General features: G+C 39.8%; 1 protein-coding gene and 1 long non-coding RNA gene across 7 annotated transcripts in view; one reads left to right on the top strand and one right to left on the bottom strand.

The window, feature by feature from the left end:
- The window catches only part of LOC122863195 (CD2-associated protein), a 77,579-nt gene that overhangs the window by 16,419 nt on the left and 43,845 nt on the right, over positions 1 to 17,315 (top strand). For 3 of the 6 annotated variants that reach the window (XM_044169421.1, XM_044169419.1, XM_044169420.1), the window contains exons 2-3: positions 5,371 to 5,528; positions 15,673 to 15,850. The exons of 1 other annotated variant lie outside the window; for it this stretch is intronic. In XM_044169421.1, coding sequence (XP_044025356.1) covers positions 5,371 to 5,528; positions 15,673 to 15,850 — 336 coding nt within the window. Of the gene's footprint in view, positions 1 to 5,370; positions 5,529 to 11,025; positions 11,137 to 13,638; positions 13,699 to 15,672; positions 15,851 to 17,315 lie in introns of those variants that run through there. 2 more of the 6 variants (XM_044169423.1, XM_044169422.1) reach the window with 2 other exon arrangements.
- On the bottom strand, positions 8,088 to 10,034 carry LOC122863196. Its single transcript, XR_006374943.1, has 2 exons — positions 8,502 to 10,034; positions 8,088 to 8,396 (listed from the first exon to the last, which is right to left on the bottom strand). It is a non-coding gene; the product is annotated as an uncharacterized LOC122863196 (long non-coding RNA).

Below are 17,315 nucleotides of genomic sequence, written 5' to 3'. Positions count from 1 at the left end.
CAGAGTGGGATGAAGTGTACCTTATTTATAATGAGATGGAGGATATGGCACAGCAGTAATAGAGGTATGAATAAATATTTATTGATATTTTTTCATACCTCTATTACTGCTGTGCAATATCCTCCGTCTCATTATAAATAAGCTACACTTAACTTGGCAGTTCATGCACTATTACTTTATACCATATTATTATCATCAACCGGTAAACCCACTTTGTACTAAACACTTATTTTATTTTATACTTATACCCACTTGGTACTTAATTTATTTTCTGGCCTGTATTATAGTGTATTCAATTTTTTTTTGCTTAATACTTCTATTCCTGTGTGCACTGACGTGATAGTTAGCTGCTGTAGCAAAAGAGTTTCCCCTCGGGGATCAATAAAGTATTTCTGATTCTGATTCTGAACAGGAAAACCCTAGTTTTTTCCAACTTTGGAGTCTTTTTACACAGCTCCATTACTTGCTAGCTGCTGCAGACTGGTTGAGAAGCGAGAGTGAATAATGCCAAAAGTAAAAAAAAAACCAAAAAACTCTTGAGCTTTCCTCCCGCCGGTTAACCGCTCCGGATCAGAGCAGAATCCGGTGTGACTCCAGGTGTTTATTCCTCCAGCAGCAGCTCTGGCGAGCAGCAGCTCTGTCCCTCCACTCTGCCTGGTCCTCCCCACACAACAAGCCCCGCGATATGCGTTAATTTTTTCGCCGAAGTTGAATATTTTCAACTCATTGGCATCATTTGTGTTGCCGTCTTTGCGTTGATTTTTGTATGTAATTGCACTGTGCGAAAAATTGTTGGCCTGCATGACATATGCTGAACTGCTGCTGCTACACTCTTAGTTTATAATTGTAGCTCCGTAGTCCAACTAAGTATTAATAATATGCTTAGTATTTTAAATTTTTTTTTAAATTTATTTAATTAATTTAATTTTTTAGTTTTTTTAATTTAACGAACGTGGGCACTGATAAGCGTAATCAAACCAAATGGATTGTATTCTATTAAAAAAAGCAAGATGCCATTGTCCATTGACGATGGCTGACAGTCATTCCCCCCTTTTGGCGAGTAAAATCGAAACTAAACTGTCTTCCTCTCACCTTAACAAAGTTGTCGGGGAAGAGGCTCCTTTTCCTGTTGAGGTCTCCCTCCATCCAGCCATCCTTTTTATATACCACACGTTCTTGATGATGTTGCCCAGTCGCAGGGTCAGCTCGTCATCATGGAGCGCGTCATACTCAAACTCCACCACAACCTCTACTCGAGACAGGATGAGAGAGGAAATAGACAGGAAAAGAAAAGGAAGGGGAAGAATGGTATAAGACAGAGAGGAGGCCAATACAAGGGGGAAAGAGACAACAGGAGTGAGAGAGAGCACCACAGAAAAGAGAAAAACAAGGAAGAGAAGAAAAAGTTGCAGGAAGGGCATAAGGGTAAGAGTGATATGATGAAGAAGTTTAGGGAAAGAAAGGGTTTGAAGGGAGTGGTAGGAGAAACAATAAGTCACAGAAATTAACAAAATATCAGTGACATCTTAAAATAACAACAGCAGCAACTAAATATTTTTCTAGCATCTATTCCAGAGTGAGAAAACATAATGGTTACTTCACTGAGTAGGGTTTGGCTGATGAACATTGTTATTGTCAATCGTTGATGGCTGACAAGCCATCGACCACTAGCCCTCTACCATCTTAACATTGTGATTTTAAGGTTACTTAAGCATAGTGTTAACTGTTCCTGCTTCAGCTTCCAGACCGTGGTCAGGAAGCACAGGGAAGTTTTTGTAACCCACTTTTATCCAATAGCTGGGAGGCAAGAAATGGGAATGTCTTGGGTATTGAGGAGCTGCAGCATTTATTCATGGGCAAACTCTAACCTACACATTTACTTCCACTAGACAACTTCACTGCTAACTTTTCCCTTTGCTCTGATCGCCAACACCTGTCTGCTCTGAGTGCAGCCACCGTCACTGTCTCTTGCTCGCTGAGTGTTTTGATGTAGAGGGGAAGGCTGGTCTGAGATCATTGGCCAGTTTCTCCTTTAGAAGTTACTCAAGCGACTCAATCTCCATAAGCCCCCATGTTAAAATACCCAACCTCACTGCAGAAATAAATGTTTACAGCCTGGCACAAAAAACGGTTTTGATCTCTATAGTTATAGCTCTATAGCTTTTCCTGTTCATGACAACTGTACGGGGGGTGAAATTACTCACCCGTTTAAATTATATTAAGGCTTAAAGTTGTACATAATTAAGGACATGGCTGCTTTGACATGTCGGTGCCGTCACAGGTGGCTGGTTTCAGCAACCAGGCTTCATTCAGCCCACCTCAGCTCCACCCATACTCCACTTCTTTGCCCATTTTTGGATGAGCTGGGAGCCGGTGGAGTAAGGCACTGCCAAGATGGGGTCGGCCGGAGCACCAAACTGAACTTCACACACGCTCTTTAGAAACCCATGGATGACGTGATGGAGACTACGTCCATATTTTATACAGTCTATGGTTGTAGGGTGTGTATGTTGCAGTGCACCCTTCATGTTTTTGTTTTGGCTGTGCTTGGTGTGAAGCCAGCCATGCCAGTGGAGTCACTCTGCTATGAGTCATGTGTTAAAGGGCCACGCCACGTAGTAAAATACCTCACTACCAGTTAGTCCTCTGCAGCCCGTTTATTTTTAGAGGCTGCTCAACCTGCTGCACTGGAAGCAGTCAGGCAGCCTGTCGATTTCCCCCGCCTCTCTCTTTCACTCAATGTTTATCACTTTGTGATCAGAAATGTATTTTATTCTATCGGAAGATTACACACATCGTATACATTGATACTTAAATACCTCTTTGCATGGTCTGTATTTGTAGGCTTTGTTTTTCTATGTAGAAATGTTTTTTTTTTTGGCTGTTTCTTTGAGTCCTCACGGCAGGATATATTTTCAGCTGTTTGACAAACAGCCAGGAAACAAAAAACAGAATGCATGGTTATGACAAATATAATTCCACTATTTTGCTGAAAATCGGAATCGCAATTTCAGATGATTAATCGAGATGTGTTGCCTCAGTTTCAGGAAGTGATTACTTTATTGCAGCTTTGTACCTCAACATTTTAAATGCAGTATCCTGCAAAGCAGCAGCATATTCAAAGTCTTTGAACACTCTTGTCGTTTCTTAAACATTCTTATTGTGGCCCTTATTTACAATCATTTTATGTCTATGTCTATTTTGGAGCTCAAACAGTAATTTCACAATCAAGAAGAAGGATTTTTCTATGTTATGTTGAACCAGCATTCTTGTTCTCATGTTTTTGTAAAGGTATCTTTGGTCTCATGGTGCATGTTACCCATTCAAAGATTGTGATTGGCCAGGCATAATTACTGTACTCTGTATACCCAACCAGCACTTGAATGGTAATCGAAATTATAAAACATTTGATATTGTCAAATTACTGTTTTAACCATGTAAACGTAAAATAGTAATATATCTAAGATGAATTTGTGTTGCTCTTGCACCATGACTACAAAGTTCCAATTTCACTGGATACTTGCCCTGTTTTACTAACCAGTCAGAATTTTAGAAATATTTTAGGTCTTCAAATTGATGGTTTGGTGTAGGACCAGACACTAAACCAAAGTTCTGGACTGACTGCAATTGAGCTCCAGACTAACTTTTTTTCACCACCATCCCTGAACCCTCCCAAAAACAATTTTTGTTACTTTGTTAGTATCATCTATAGTTGGTAGTTGTTAGTGGCATAATAAAAACACCATTAAAATGTTGAGGAAATAATAATTGTATTTATTTTGCTCCATTCAAAGAAATAGGTTTAAAACAAAATCTAAAAAAAGTTACCTGTAAACTGTCATAAACAGAGTTAAGAAAAAATAAATAGGACACAGAATTTAGTAACACAGCAGCGGTGTTTACGACACCACGACACCCATACAAATACAAACAAGTCAAGGGAGATTGATAAGACAGAGAACTGATGAATGTCATTCAGACTTACATAAAATCATATTGTAAACATTACTATCCGTGCTGGCAATTATTTGTCAACTAGGAAAGCTACCATGGATTTTGCCCTGTCGGCCCACATTGTTGTTTGTTTTGTCAGCTGACAATTACGTGGTTGCTGCCGCTGGCTGACAGATTCCACTCTTTTTTAAACAGTTTTCCCCGCCCTCGCCGTTATGTTTTAAGTGTTGCACCAGCGCAATGGAGTGGACCCAGTGTTTAGCTTCGTTAGCCGTTAACTCTATAAGTTCTGTTAGCTGTAAACACACCACATGACTCTGCTGCCTACTCGCTGCAATCAGCTCCTGCCGATTTTAGCACGGATTTGTTGTTCACAATGTAGCATTATCAGGGAAAAAATAATATACTCGCACACAGCCAGGGTAGCACTTGGCTAAAGTTAGCTAGCTAGTAGCAAGCAGCTGTCTAGACTGTTTCAATCAAATGATGTGCTCCATCTGTAACCAGCACAACATATTTGCGAGGTCCTGCCAGCAAGCCCTTTGTGACTGAGGGGATAGATGGACCGGTACCGTGGGGAACATTTCAGAATCTTCATATTTCTCGTCAGCCATTGATAGTGATTATAGTAACAGCAAAAGAAGACGCACTCGGTTCAGTTTGTCATTTGCTAAGCGATAGTTATACACACATACAAACAAAAAACCCTTTTGTTCCGGTGAAGATCTCTGTTCGTCCCAAACACCTTTTCTGTCTAACCATTTCTTCTTACAACCTGAATGTACTCACTGTAATGTTCAGAACATTTGTCTGGATGCCACATAACTAAACGGTTGATAACTATAACAACCAATGACATGTAACCGGAAGCTCAAATAACCAATCACTGCAGAGTCCAGTCCAGAAGTTCAGAATCTTTTTTGCTTTTCTTTGTCTGATTATTGTGACTATTGCAGGCCATTGTAACTATTGAATTACTCTTCAGTTTCCCCTACAAACTGCTGTTTCTGCCAGAAATATAAAAGTTGTTACTAGTCGTCAATAGTAGTAACCACCATTGTGCTTTCTCACTCTGGAAAAGATGCTAGAAAAATATTTAGTTGCTGCTGTTGTTATTTTAAGATGTCACTGCTATTTTGTTAATTTCTGTGACTTATTGTTTCTCTTATCACTCCCTTCAAACCCTTTCTTTTCCTAAACTTTCCCATCTTATCACTCTTACCCTTATGCCCTTCCTGCAACTTTCTTTTCCTTTTCTTTTCTCTTCCTTGTTTTTCTCTTTTTCTCTGTGGTGCTCTCTCTCACTTCTTTTGTCTCTTTCCCCCTTGTATTGGCCTCCTCTCTGTCTTATACCACACTATCTTCCCCTTCCTTTTCTTTTCCTGTCTATTTCCTCTCTCATCCTGTCTTGAGTAGAGGTTGTGGTGGAGTTTGAGTATGACGCGCTCCATGATGACGAGCTGACTCTGCGATTGGGCGACATCATCAAGAACGTGCGGTATATAGAGGAGGATGGCTGGATGGAGGGAGACCTCAACGGAAAAAGGGGCCTCTTCCCTGACAACTTTGTTAAGGTGAGAGGAAGACAGTTTAGTGTATGTTCATATTATAATATTGCTCTTTTGTCATGTCACTTATTGATGATATTAACTCCTGAGTTTTAATAGGGTTAGCTTGTTTACACTGGAGAGCTGACCGTGCATTTCCTCTGTGGTTTTAAATGTCTGTTGTTGTTCCATTAGAAATAATCCTATTGAATCTGCAAGCATTATCAGACCATATAAGTCTGGAGCTGAGAATGTTGGTCACAGGCTACAGCAGATGTGGTCACTGATTTCTTAGAGATGCACCCACATCTGGGAGTGGAAATGAAAGACATTTCTTTGTGAAATCATGTGAAAGTTTTTGCAGAAAAACACAGAAAACTAGAAGGGCACTCTGAGAGCGCAGACCTCCGCCGAGGCCAGTAGTATGAAAATTATCATAACAATATTTATTTAAAAAACCCACACAGGTTGTAGTTTTTCACATTACACTTAGATATTAGCAAGAAAAAAAGTGAAACAAATATGCTTACTGATGAAGCGTGATGTTCTGAAGTAATCCTTCACATTTCTGTGAGTGATCGCACTGTGTGCTATAACAAATGATAATCACAATATAACATTGGTTAAACAAGGCTTAAAGTGAAGGGATTACAACTACGATTTGCTCATCCTCCCAAAGTCAGGGTGAAGCCACTAACCAGCTGTAGGGGTGAGTATCATTAGGATTTTATCTTTTTCTTATCCATACTCTTATCAGCCTAATTCTTTATCAGTATTCTTACCGGTTCTTTTTCATTACTAAATAATGGTTGTTTTTTTTTAAATTATCATTTAAAAAAGAATACATTCAGAACAGGATCAGAATTGATTTATATTTTAAATATAACAGAATATTGTTTCTAGAGCAGCAACAGTAAAGTTTACAACAGCAAAATCACATATTTAAAATGTAAAATAAATAGCCTAATATTCCTGACATCAAAATGAGTGAAGTTTAGAACAAATGAAGAACACAGACATCAATCAGTATCAGTCCGTCCTCCAGTCCTCCCTCTGCTACTGTTGTGATTCACTGCCTACAGGTACCGCTTGAAGAGAGAGGAGGGGCTGGTTTGGAGGGGGCTGCTGTCCTAGCCAGCAAGTTTACAAGAATTTGCCAAATTTTAAGCTTTGTGTCAAACTAAGATAAACAGTTAGGCTATTTACAGACAGCTTTCGTTTTAGATTGTTCGTAACAATTTGTTATTAGCTTAACAAGCGTGCTGTGGTTGTAACAACAAATGCGAACAAAGCAGGTGGAAATATCACTTTTCTACTTTTTCTACTCTTTACTCTAAAGTTACCTTCACTTCGCCATGTTTATTGTCTCCACCGCAGCCTCTCTGCTGTAATGTCAGCTCTGTTTGTTTGTGTGTGTGTGTGTGGGAGCTCACCCCCACCCTCGGTCAAACACGCAGAGGAGAGGACAGAGAAGCTAGCGCCATCATAAAATATTTTAAAATATATTTTTGCCATGGATCAGTTACAAATTTAATGGGTTCTTCCTTGGCCCATGCCACACCCTTCTTCCAAGTTTTATGAAAATCGGGCCAGTATTTTTTCTGTAATCCTGCTGACAGACAAACAAATGGCACCGAAAATATAACCTCCTTGGCGGAGGTAATGAGCAGGTGTTATGATGTTACAGTATGGAGATGACTCAATTTTAGTAGACTTTCCATTATTAGATTTTACTCTACTGCTCTGGTAGAAGGCAAAGTTTGTATGAATACAGAAATCTTGCTGTGTATGCAGAGCCTTTTCTTGGCATTCTTAGAGTATGTGTATCTGTAAATCACTACACACTGTTAAGTGTGTAAACAAACAGTGCAGACATGAAGAGGCTGTTGTTTTGCTGGTTTTGATGAAGGATGTGAGTCGATTGATGGTAAAAAGTTTTATTCGGTACAAGACGTTCGGCTCAGTATGCGACTCCCTTGGTTCAGGAGGCCCTCTGACCCAAACAGTTACTGTCAAAATAGTCTATTAATGTCTACTACTCGCATGCGCAAAACAAAAATTCTAGAGCGAGTTTTACCCGAAATGTTTTGGCAGTACCATCAGCTGTAGCATGCAAGTCGGCTTAGCTCGGTTAGCCAGGTTAGTCAAGCTCATGTAGTGTCACTGCCTCTGAATGACAAACACAAATGAGAACCAACTAGGCTGCTTAAAGAAGTTTTACCAAGGGAGTCGCATACTGAGTCGAACGTCTTGTACCGAATGGTTTGGAACGAATACACATACCGTTACACCCCTAGCACTAACTCATGCTTTCAGTCCAGTGTTATCAGTACCTTGTAGGACAAGGGCAGAAACACAGGGTCGATTTAGTGCTGCTTTTAAATAGTACTTGGTTGTTATATCAACTCTGATTTCAATAAAGGCTGGACTAAAACTTTTTACCATCAATCGACTCACATCCTTCATCAAAACAAGCTGTAGTTGTTTAGGAATTAGACAGGTCAGAGTCTTATGATGGAGCATTACTTGTCGTAATATATGATTACTGAACCCAAAATGTAGAACACAACAGAGCAGAGCTGGGTATTATAGCAACAGATTTATTTAGATGTTAAACTTGATATCTGTGCAGAAGTCCGACGTAGTTCACTGTCGCTTCCGTGGACTCGACCGGCCCGGGTCGAGGAAGGAGAGGCGACGCGCTGGAGGGAGACTGAATACGACAGGTTCTGGTCTGGCAGGCGTGGTGGATCTGGGCTGAGCCGTCCAGGCTGTGGATCCGATTGGCGGCAGGCTCCGGGGGTGAGGTCGGCAGGGCAGGTGTGGCAGCTAGCTCGTGTAGCGTGGCGTGAGGTCCAAGGACAGACTGTGGCTGAGATCACCGGCGGAGAGTAACTGAAATTGACAAAGACAGAGTCAAATTACTGACAGTCAAGACAGCGAAAATGAACTGATCACTTAACTGGATTCGAGGTAGGAGCCGTTACGTGGTTGTCGTACGTGAGTACGGAGACGATCTGGCGCTGGTAGTGTGGGAGAGCCTGGTAGATATGCAGTGGAGACTGATGAGTGATTGAAGACAGGTGTGCCGGTGATCTCAGCAGGCAGAGGATCAGGAAGCCAGACCAAAACGTACACACACACACACACACACACACACACATACACACCATACACAGGAACGAACAGGGGACAGCCAGGAAACACAAGGAGGGGAAACATATTGGAGCACACGGGGAACTAGAGGCTGACTATAACATTACTGACATTTTGTGTTGTTTATTTTTTCTTATTGACATTATGCCAGTATTTGAGTGCCTCAACTCTTAAAGTGAGAATTATGGCCAATTAGGCCTGTCATGATAACTACTTTTGTCAGACGATATGTTGTCCCAGAAATAATTGTGTAATAATCCAAGTACACCCTTTTAATTAACTTAAAATCCTTAAGAATATTCATACATTGGAAGTGGAATGTGAAAAAAATATTAAAACATCCTAAATAAAAACATAAACAAAATCAAACAACCAAAACAATAAATAAAATGGACTCTTGCACTTAAACATTTGGCACAGGTGTAGACTGTAGAGTCATTCATTCGTTAACAGGCAATATAGTAATGGTATGGAAAACCCTGCTGTTTATTCTGGCATCATGTTGGCTAAAATATTGGTGACATTCTTTGTCCCTGTAGTACAAGGTTAATTCAGTTATCAGGAACCTTTTTGTTTTTCGTGGCTGTTAAGGAAAATTAGATACAGCACAGGGCTACATGATTGTCTTCCACTCATCATGGCTAGAAAAAAATCCTTGTGATTGTCTAGATATTGTCACCTATGAGGATTTTTAAGGACAACACACATTTTCCTCCACATTTTACTAGTCAGAGTAGAGCTGGGCGATATAGTGAATTCATTCAATTCATTCTAATGTTTGTTTTGCATGATGTATAAAATGTCTACATCATGAAAACCAAGTTATTACAACACGCACAAAGGTTACTTTCAGTCAAAAGTAACAGTGATGAGAACTGGCTACATTAGCTGTCTTGAGTCACGCCAATCCTGTAGACTGTGGCGTGAATAAGTGCACCAAATGAACATGTGCTGCCCTGTAAGAGACTGTCCTGATTTCAGTTGTCTCTGCTCGTCTCCATGTGGCTAGCTGGCTCAGGCTATCTAGTAGTGAATTTAACAGCCACATGTACAAGAGGAACAGACTGATAATAGACTCAGCACGCTGAACTGAGCTCTTGGTATGCGTTTGTTGATGAGATATCACCTCTGGTTATGAGAGGTGAAGCCTCGGGAGTCGACAGAACAGTGCTCAGATTTTACTTTGTTCAATCTGTCAATAAATGCTGGGTAGCTACATTCGCTAGCCAGCTCTCTCCAGATAACAGGCTGATGTCTTGTTAGGAAACACACCAGTAGCAGATGAATTAGTGTGCAGACCTTTCTGCTCTAACTGTGCTGAAACTGATTATTAAAGTGGATGTTTGTGCTCTCCTTAGTTGAAGCATGTGGTACTGACATTCCATGGGCTAACCTGTAATTTAAATACAGGTGACTTGGGGGTGATGCAGGTCTTTTATTATTCTTGCTCAACTGACTTACTCACGAAGACTTAAAATCTGATGTTTTAATAAGGTTTTTTATGTTGCTGTAATTTGCAGGGGAAAAAACAGGATTACATTTTTTGGCCATATCCTCCAGACCTAACTCAGAGAGAACTGTGATAAGCAATATTCTTTGAAAACGTTTTATCGTGTCATTTTCCAATTTTTTGTTACCAGAATGAATCGTTTTGGTAAAACATAGACTCCACTTTTGTGTTTACTCCTGCAAAGGTCAACGATGTTAAGACTGCAGGCTTACCTTGATGACACATTCATGTGTCAAAATGTCATGCCTGGATTTAATTTGCTCCCCTTGGTGAATTTACGATTATGACATTTCCATTGAAATAAATTGAATTCAGAGTGAAATGTAGCTGACATACTGTAAAATGGTGGTGTGACTGGGCTCTAGCACTAAATTAAAATTAGGTGCTAAAAATTGAACTGGTCAACATCCTGTTTATTTAAAGAACTGTGAAAAATGCGCATGTAGATCCAGTGGCTGGTAGCTCCTTCAAACTTGCCACATTTTTGTTTCAAATTGGGGGTTTTTCAGCTTTACTCTTTAGCTTTTGTAGACCAATAAATACACATTATCTGTGATTTTGAGAGAGTAGAGTTGTCATAGCCATCTCTTGTTATGACTGGTAGTACTAATGTCAAATCTGCCTTTTCTGTGCAAGATATTTACACAGCTAATGCACTGGGAAATGAGTCACTACAGTGCGGTTGGCTTCTCTTCTCTCTTGCCTTCTTTTTTCGCTCCTCACTTCTCTCTCATCTCTCTCCTGTTTTTCCCATTCTATAATCTTACATAGTGAGATAGGTAATCTTCTAAGCAGCCTGGCGCAGTCACTGAGCTTGGATAGTTAATCCTCTAAGGAGACTGCTGGCTGTTGAACTTTGCTCCTGACGACGTTACTGTCATCTGAGATGTTGTCTTCTTCCTGCTTCCTTTAATTGGTGTTGTAGCTGAAAAATCGGGGCACATGAAACATTTCTGGGGGGGGGAAATGGTAAGTAATTTAAGAGTGCTTCATCATGGTTAGTTAGGATTAACTGACACATGTATCTTGTAGGAAATGCTCAATAAACACTCACAGCTACTAGCCTCACCTCTTCACTAAGAGCATAATATTTCTTAGAAGTTAATTGTGTTGTTGTGTTGACTAAGTTCACTACCTCAACAATGAGACTTGTCAAATATGTCATGGAAGACAAAAGAACTTGCAAAAACATACTGAGAAAGGTCCTTTGTTAGCTGAGTATGCTGGAAGAAGAGATGATGCTCATATTTTATGCTCACAATGTATGTACAGTCTCATTAACACCCCAGATGTGTGAGTGGAAAACACTTTTTAAGCTCTCAGCAGAGACCCACACACACACACACACACACACACACAAAAATGAGCGAGGCAGGCAGGCATTTAATTGCTCTGAGCTCCCAGTGTGATATTTTATTTATATTTTTTAAGGGCTGAAAAATGCTGTGCACGAGTCTAGTCTCTTTGTGGAGTAATAATCGTGATTATTTCTTTATGTAAGAAGTTTGTTATGAGATTTCAAAATGAGATACTGACATGGTGGGCCTGTTTCTCTTGACAGCAAAGGCTCACCTTTTCTACAGACAGGAGTGACCTGTCTGAGGATTGTAGGATATGCTTAGGATCATAAGAAAGTTATGCCACTTGCTTGGCCTCGTCCTTAAAAGTGTGATCACACCCAAATATTGTTCCTGAGTTTCCTGTGACAGGCTTGCTTTGAGAGGCCAGACTGCAAAGTTGATAAAGAACCGGATACATAGAGTGAGAACTAAAAAGAATAGCATCTGGTGTGCCTTCATTTTTCAGATGTTAAACAGGCAGTTGTTGAGAGTCAGAATACAGTTAGCATCTACTGGTTTTAGTAGAAGGCATACTTGGGAATCGTTTCCATAATAATTAAAAGGGGGCATTATTCCAATGGTTATATCACCAAGAGAGAAGAGGAACCTAATATTCATCCTTAATAACCGAAATATTCTGCAGCTTTAGAAGATGAGGAATCTCCTCCTCCAGGGAATGATCTGTGAGTTTGGTGATTGATTTAAAATAGCATGACTGACTGTGTCAGAAACTGCACTGAGGTTCAAAAGGACCTAAAAAGCATGGTCAGTGGTATCAACAGCTAAGAAGAAGTCATTACTGACTTTGAGTAGTGCAAGCAGAAGACATTCAGTCTGGATATACCAGACAAAGCTATTTTATAAGTCACTTTGACCTCTAGCAATGAGTTTTATAGTCACCATATAGTTTGCTCATTTATTGTTGTGTCAAATAATGTCATGTACATTCAGAGGCGGCTCAGTGGTTAAGGCATCAGTATGTTTTAATCAATGCTTCAGACTGACTTTAGCTCTGCGGGGAAAAAACGTAGCCCTCTCATTGATTTGAATGAGGCAAGTCCGTCATCGCAGCTAGGGTGCCAATGCAGAGGGCTCAGGCAAAAAAAATGCAGGGTCGTTGCAAGTTGGACCTGGCTCCGAACAGGTAAAATAAAACAACCATTGAGCTCAAACATGAGGGCCAGCCTGGAGCTGATATGTCGGTGAAACTGGTTTTGTCCGCTTGCCAAAGGAGGAGGAGTTTCGGGTGTGGAGGAAGGCTTTCGCGCCGAAAACTCTATTCCTTTGTTTGAGTATGTGATCTTTTGCACGTAAAACTTAAATTAAATTCACTAGAGTCAGAAAATATGATGAGCCGTACTAAAAGTTTTAAACCTCGTTATGGCCGTACAATCACGATTTGAGACATAAACATAGCATAGTGGTTATAAAACATTCAGAGATAAATTATTCAACCAAGAACTATTTCAGCAGATCATTCAATCATGTATCTGAGACTTTTCATTAATTTTAACACACATTTTTAACACTACTAAGTGGCATAAGTTTAAAAATACAGTTTGCTTAGTACAGTATAATAGCTACAATATTATACAGATTCATAATGGCGATGGTTGCAGAGATCTCTATCTGTTGGTCAGTAGGTGGCAATGCTGTCACCTGGTAAACAAGAGGTTAAATCCCTAAATTAATAACTTGCTCATTTCATGTCCTACAAAAATAATATAGTTGGGTTATACATCAGGGAAGCATGCACTGATTAATGTTAGCTGGTTGGTTATATAGCTAATTCACATTAGTTCAGACTTGGGTTACAAAGCAAAAATATCACAGTTCTTTCACTTAGGAATGTACTTAACTTTTATGATAGGTGTCTTGCAAACCTTATCTCAGACCACATCAGGGGATGAGAGAAGAAAGGGTGTCTTGATTTGCATGTGTGTATGTGTGACATGTGTTTGTGTGAGACAGATAAGGGAGGAGAAGATGTTTTTAGTTTCTCTTCCTTTAGTTAAACAAATCTAGAAAGTCAATTTATTGTCTTTAAATTTTGCTGTTGCTCTATTAGCATGACAAGACATGTCTTTCCGTTCTTTCAGTTTGCAGATCCAGAGGTCTGAGCAGAGTTTATTCAAACCTCTCCTCCATGGAATTCCACCGGGTCGTAGACGATGTTGCTGTGTTGGTGAATGTGGGTAGACATTCGCGCCCCCCCGTTTTCACTACATGGGCATAGAAAACGGACTGATGTATACTGATGTACTAGTGTCCCTCATCTGTATCCTCCTGTCACTATTTAGTGAAGGTGTGATGTGGACTTTGTGCTGTTGTCAGGGAGTTCCCCAGGCTGGGAGAATGTGCCAGCTGTTTTACAGCCTGGCTTGTGACGTGATTGGGATCATTAGCGATTGCTAGATTTAGCATGAGTGGGCTGTAACTAGTATAATGCTGCATTGAGTACTGACGCAGTTTGTCATAGTTATGGTTTACTTTTTGTCTCTTAAGCTCACTTTACACAATTTACATAACATAAGGGGAAGTGACAACATTGTTTTTATCTCAGCTCCCTGCCTCCTGTATGATATACATTTTTGTGCACATAGGTCCTGTATGCAGAATGCAGATGTGTATTGTTTCCGACATCGAAAAAGGGGTCTAGATGACCACACTGTGTGTTTTGGCTGCAGTCCTGGGATTTTTGGGGTTGTTTTTTGCCGTCCAGTTACAATCTACTGACAAAGTATGCATATCCTCACCTCCTTAATGGGTTAATTTGGGGTTTACGGTTGGGAGTTAGAAAATTAGGATTATGGTCAGTGGTAAGGAAAAGAGTGACACCACAGAACATTAAGAAAGCCTTTAACTTTTGTCTACTACCAGATAAACTACGTGGATAAATAAAGTCACCAGCTGAAGACAAATGTTTCAAATGATATTCTAATTTAAAGTTATGGATTCTTTTACATCCATGTAACAGATCTGTCACTGTTGTGCTCTCTGAGAAGAATTCTTAGTCTTGTGTGTATGTCTACTGCTCTAGTGATAACTCTCTCTGTAGGGCAGTACTTCTTCTTGTTTTACCTTTACCTCACTGACCTATTGTGTCCCACTGTCCCTGGTGTCCCTCATTTGTAGCTTAGTTCATTTTCATGTTGTTTTATATTTTTACACTTATATTTTGGTTAAGGGTGCTCCGATTGATCGGCCACATATCGCTGATATTCTTTCTAAATTTTTTAATCGGCGGTCTCTGTAAAGGTTGATCAAAAGAGCCAATAAGATGGCACAGTGCCGCCCAGGTTTATTAACGGCCGGTGACCCATTTCAGCATTTTGTGAAACAGAGAGTGAGTGAGTTTTGATAGGCTACCTCATTAACAACAAGCCTCCTCCACACACGGCTCACCTGCAGCTGGGTGTTTTTTGGGCGACTTTATAAAGAATACTGGTGATGAGAGAAACAGAAGGCCGGCGGGGATGGCCGGTGAGACATAGGTGTGTGTGTGTGTGGGGGGGGGGGATTAAAGTAGTTCGTGAGTAAAGACTACAATAAGGTGGAGAATTAAGTGGAATTAAAATGGTGAAATAAGAAATAACCTGCTAGAAACAGAAATATACCCCCCTCCCCACCACAATTACTCTGTAATGTAGATTGCTGTCATTCTGTGGGAAACACTGTAACATCAGTGTCTGTGAAATAAAACGTATTACAAAATCCACTTTATTGATTACAATTTTCAAAATAATTTTTTAAGTCATTTTCATTTTTATGTAAAATTTGCTCAAGATAATCCACATACCTTGTTGTGAACAGTTTCATGTAGGAACTTTTTTCTTTCTTCAGATAGTTCCTACATGAAACTGATTTCTGGAAAGAGACTGCTGTTAAGTTTTTCAAATGTGTTTTTTGGTGCTTTGAGCACCACAAGCCGAATGCCATATAGTTACATAATATTGAAAAAATGCAGACATCTCTACGGCCGATATCTCCAAAACTGGGCAACTCCAAAACAACACCAAAACAGCACCAAAACAATCTAGACGGATAAATAGCACTACAGGCAAGAGGAAAAACATGTATTTTTGATATCGGGGTGATCTGTCCCTTTAAAGACAGAGTGGAAAAAGTGCTTCCCACTTATTGCTTTGTGTCTGGTGTTTTTTAGGAGTTGAAGAAGGAATCCAGAGAGATCAAGGAAACAAAGAATGAGCCAAAAGAGGAGACCTCTCAGCCTCCAAGAAAAGAGAAGAGTACAGGGAACGTGGCCAACCTAGTTCAGAGGATGAGCACTATCGGCTTCCCAACGGGTGGCTTCCAGCCTCAGCCACCAGCAGCTGCAAAGAGTAAGATGTTGTAGCAGTTTTTCCTACAGGATTTTGTGAGACTGTGGCGGACCTTGGATTCTCTAAGGGGGACTGGTGGCATGCTCCTCCGGAAGAAAGTTTTGTACATTTTAAAGTTAAATGCATCAATCTGGTGAATTTTGAAAGCAAAATTAAGAGGCTAGATCTATGAATAACTTTGTGCTCTTGTAAACAATTTAATCTTAAAAACATTATGCAGGGTTTCCCATACGTTTCTGGAGGGCTTAGGTGTGCTTAGTCGTGGAGTTTCAGGGTCTGCCCCCAATAAAATTTGTTGTTATTTGACTAAAAACTATGCGCTTTTACATAATTTTAGACTATTATCATTACAGTATTTATTTAAAAAACACACAGGTTGTAGTTTTTCACATTATACTAGGACATTAGCAAGAAAAATAGTGAAACAAATATGCTCACTGATGAAGTAGGCACGATTTCCTGAAGTAATCTGTCACATTTTTGTGTGTGATAGCACTGCTATAACAAATGATAATCACAATATAACATTGGTTAAACAAGGCTTAAAGTGAAGGGATTTCATCTACGATTTGCTCATCCTCCCAAAGTCAGGGTGAAGCCACTAACCAGCTGTAGGGGTGGGTATCATTAGGATTTTATCTTTTTCTTATCCATACTCTTATCAGCCTAATTCTTTATCAGTATTCTTACCGGTTCTTTTTCATTACTAAATAATAGTAAAAGAAAGAATACATTCAGAACAGGATTAGAATTGATTTATATTTTAAATATAACTAAATATTGTTTCTAGAGCAGCAACAGTAAAGTCACTATATACACTCAATATTTCACTGGAAACAAATCTAAAATGTCAGTAAAATAATTAATATTCCTGACATAAACATATTGAGCAAAGTTTAGAACGAATGAAGAACACAGACATCAGTTAGGAGGAGGAAGGACTGATGCTGAAGGACCTCCTGTCCTCTGTCCATCTCCCTCTGTTGCTGGTGTGATTCACTGCCTGCAGGTACCACTTGTAGAGAGAGGAGGGGCTGGTTTGGAGGGTGGTTGCCGTCTGCTGTAGCTGTGTGTATGTGTGTGTGTCTGTGGGTGGGTGTGGGTGAAATAATACCTGTAAATAATTGTCAAGAGTTTGCTTGGTGTACAGGATGAGTGTGATTTACTGTTATAGTGGAGTCTGAATTGTTATTGACAGGAACATAATGACTTCAAAAATACTTGCACCATTTTTATATTCCTGCCACTGATTTGCATTACCTTGCTGCAAATCCCATTAATGTGGCATCTGACAGGTTAAAACAAAGTTAACACTTATTTGCAAATATTATTTCACCGGCATCTATTGTGTGTGAGCTCAAGTGTCCTTTTTATGCATACGTATGTGTGTTGCGTTTGGCTTATAGAGCTCAACAAGGAAAAATTCAGCAGTAAACGCAATAAAATAGTTAAACCCTGCTAATGG

The sequence above is a fragment of the Siniperca chuatsi genome, linkage group LG16 (genome assembly GCF_020085105.1).
Source record: "Siniperca chuatsi isolate FFG_IHB_CAS linkage group LG16, ASM2008510v1, whole genome shotgun sequence".
NCBI lineage: Eukaryota > Metazoa > Chordata > Actinopteri > Centrarchiformes > Sinipercidae > Siniperca > Siniperca chuatsi.
Note: the sequence above shows the minus strand (reverse complement) of the source record. Positions and strands in the feature narration are given on the sequence as shown.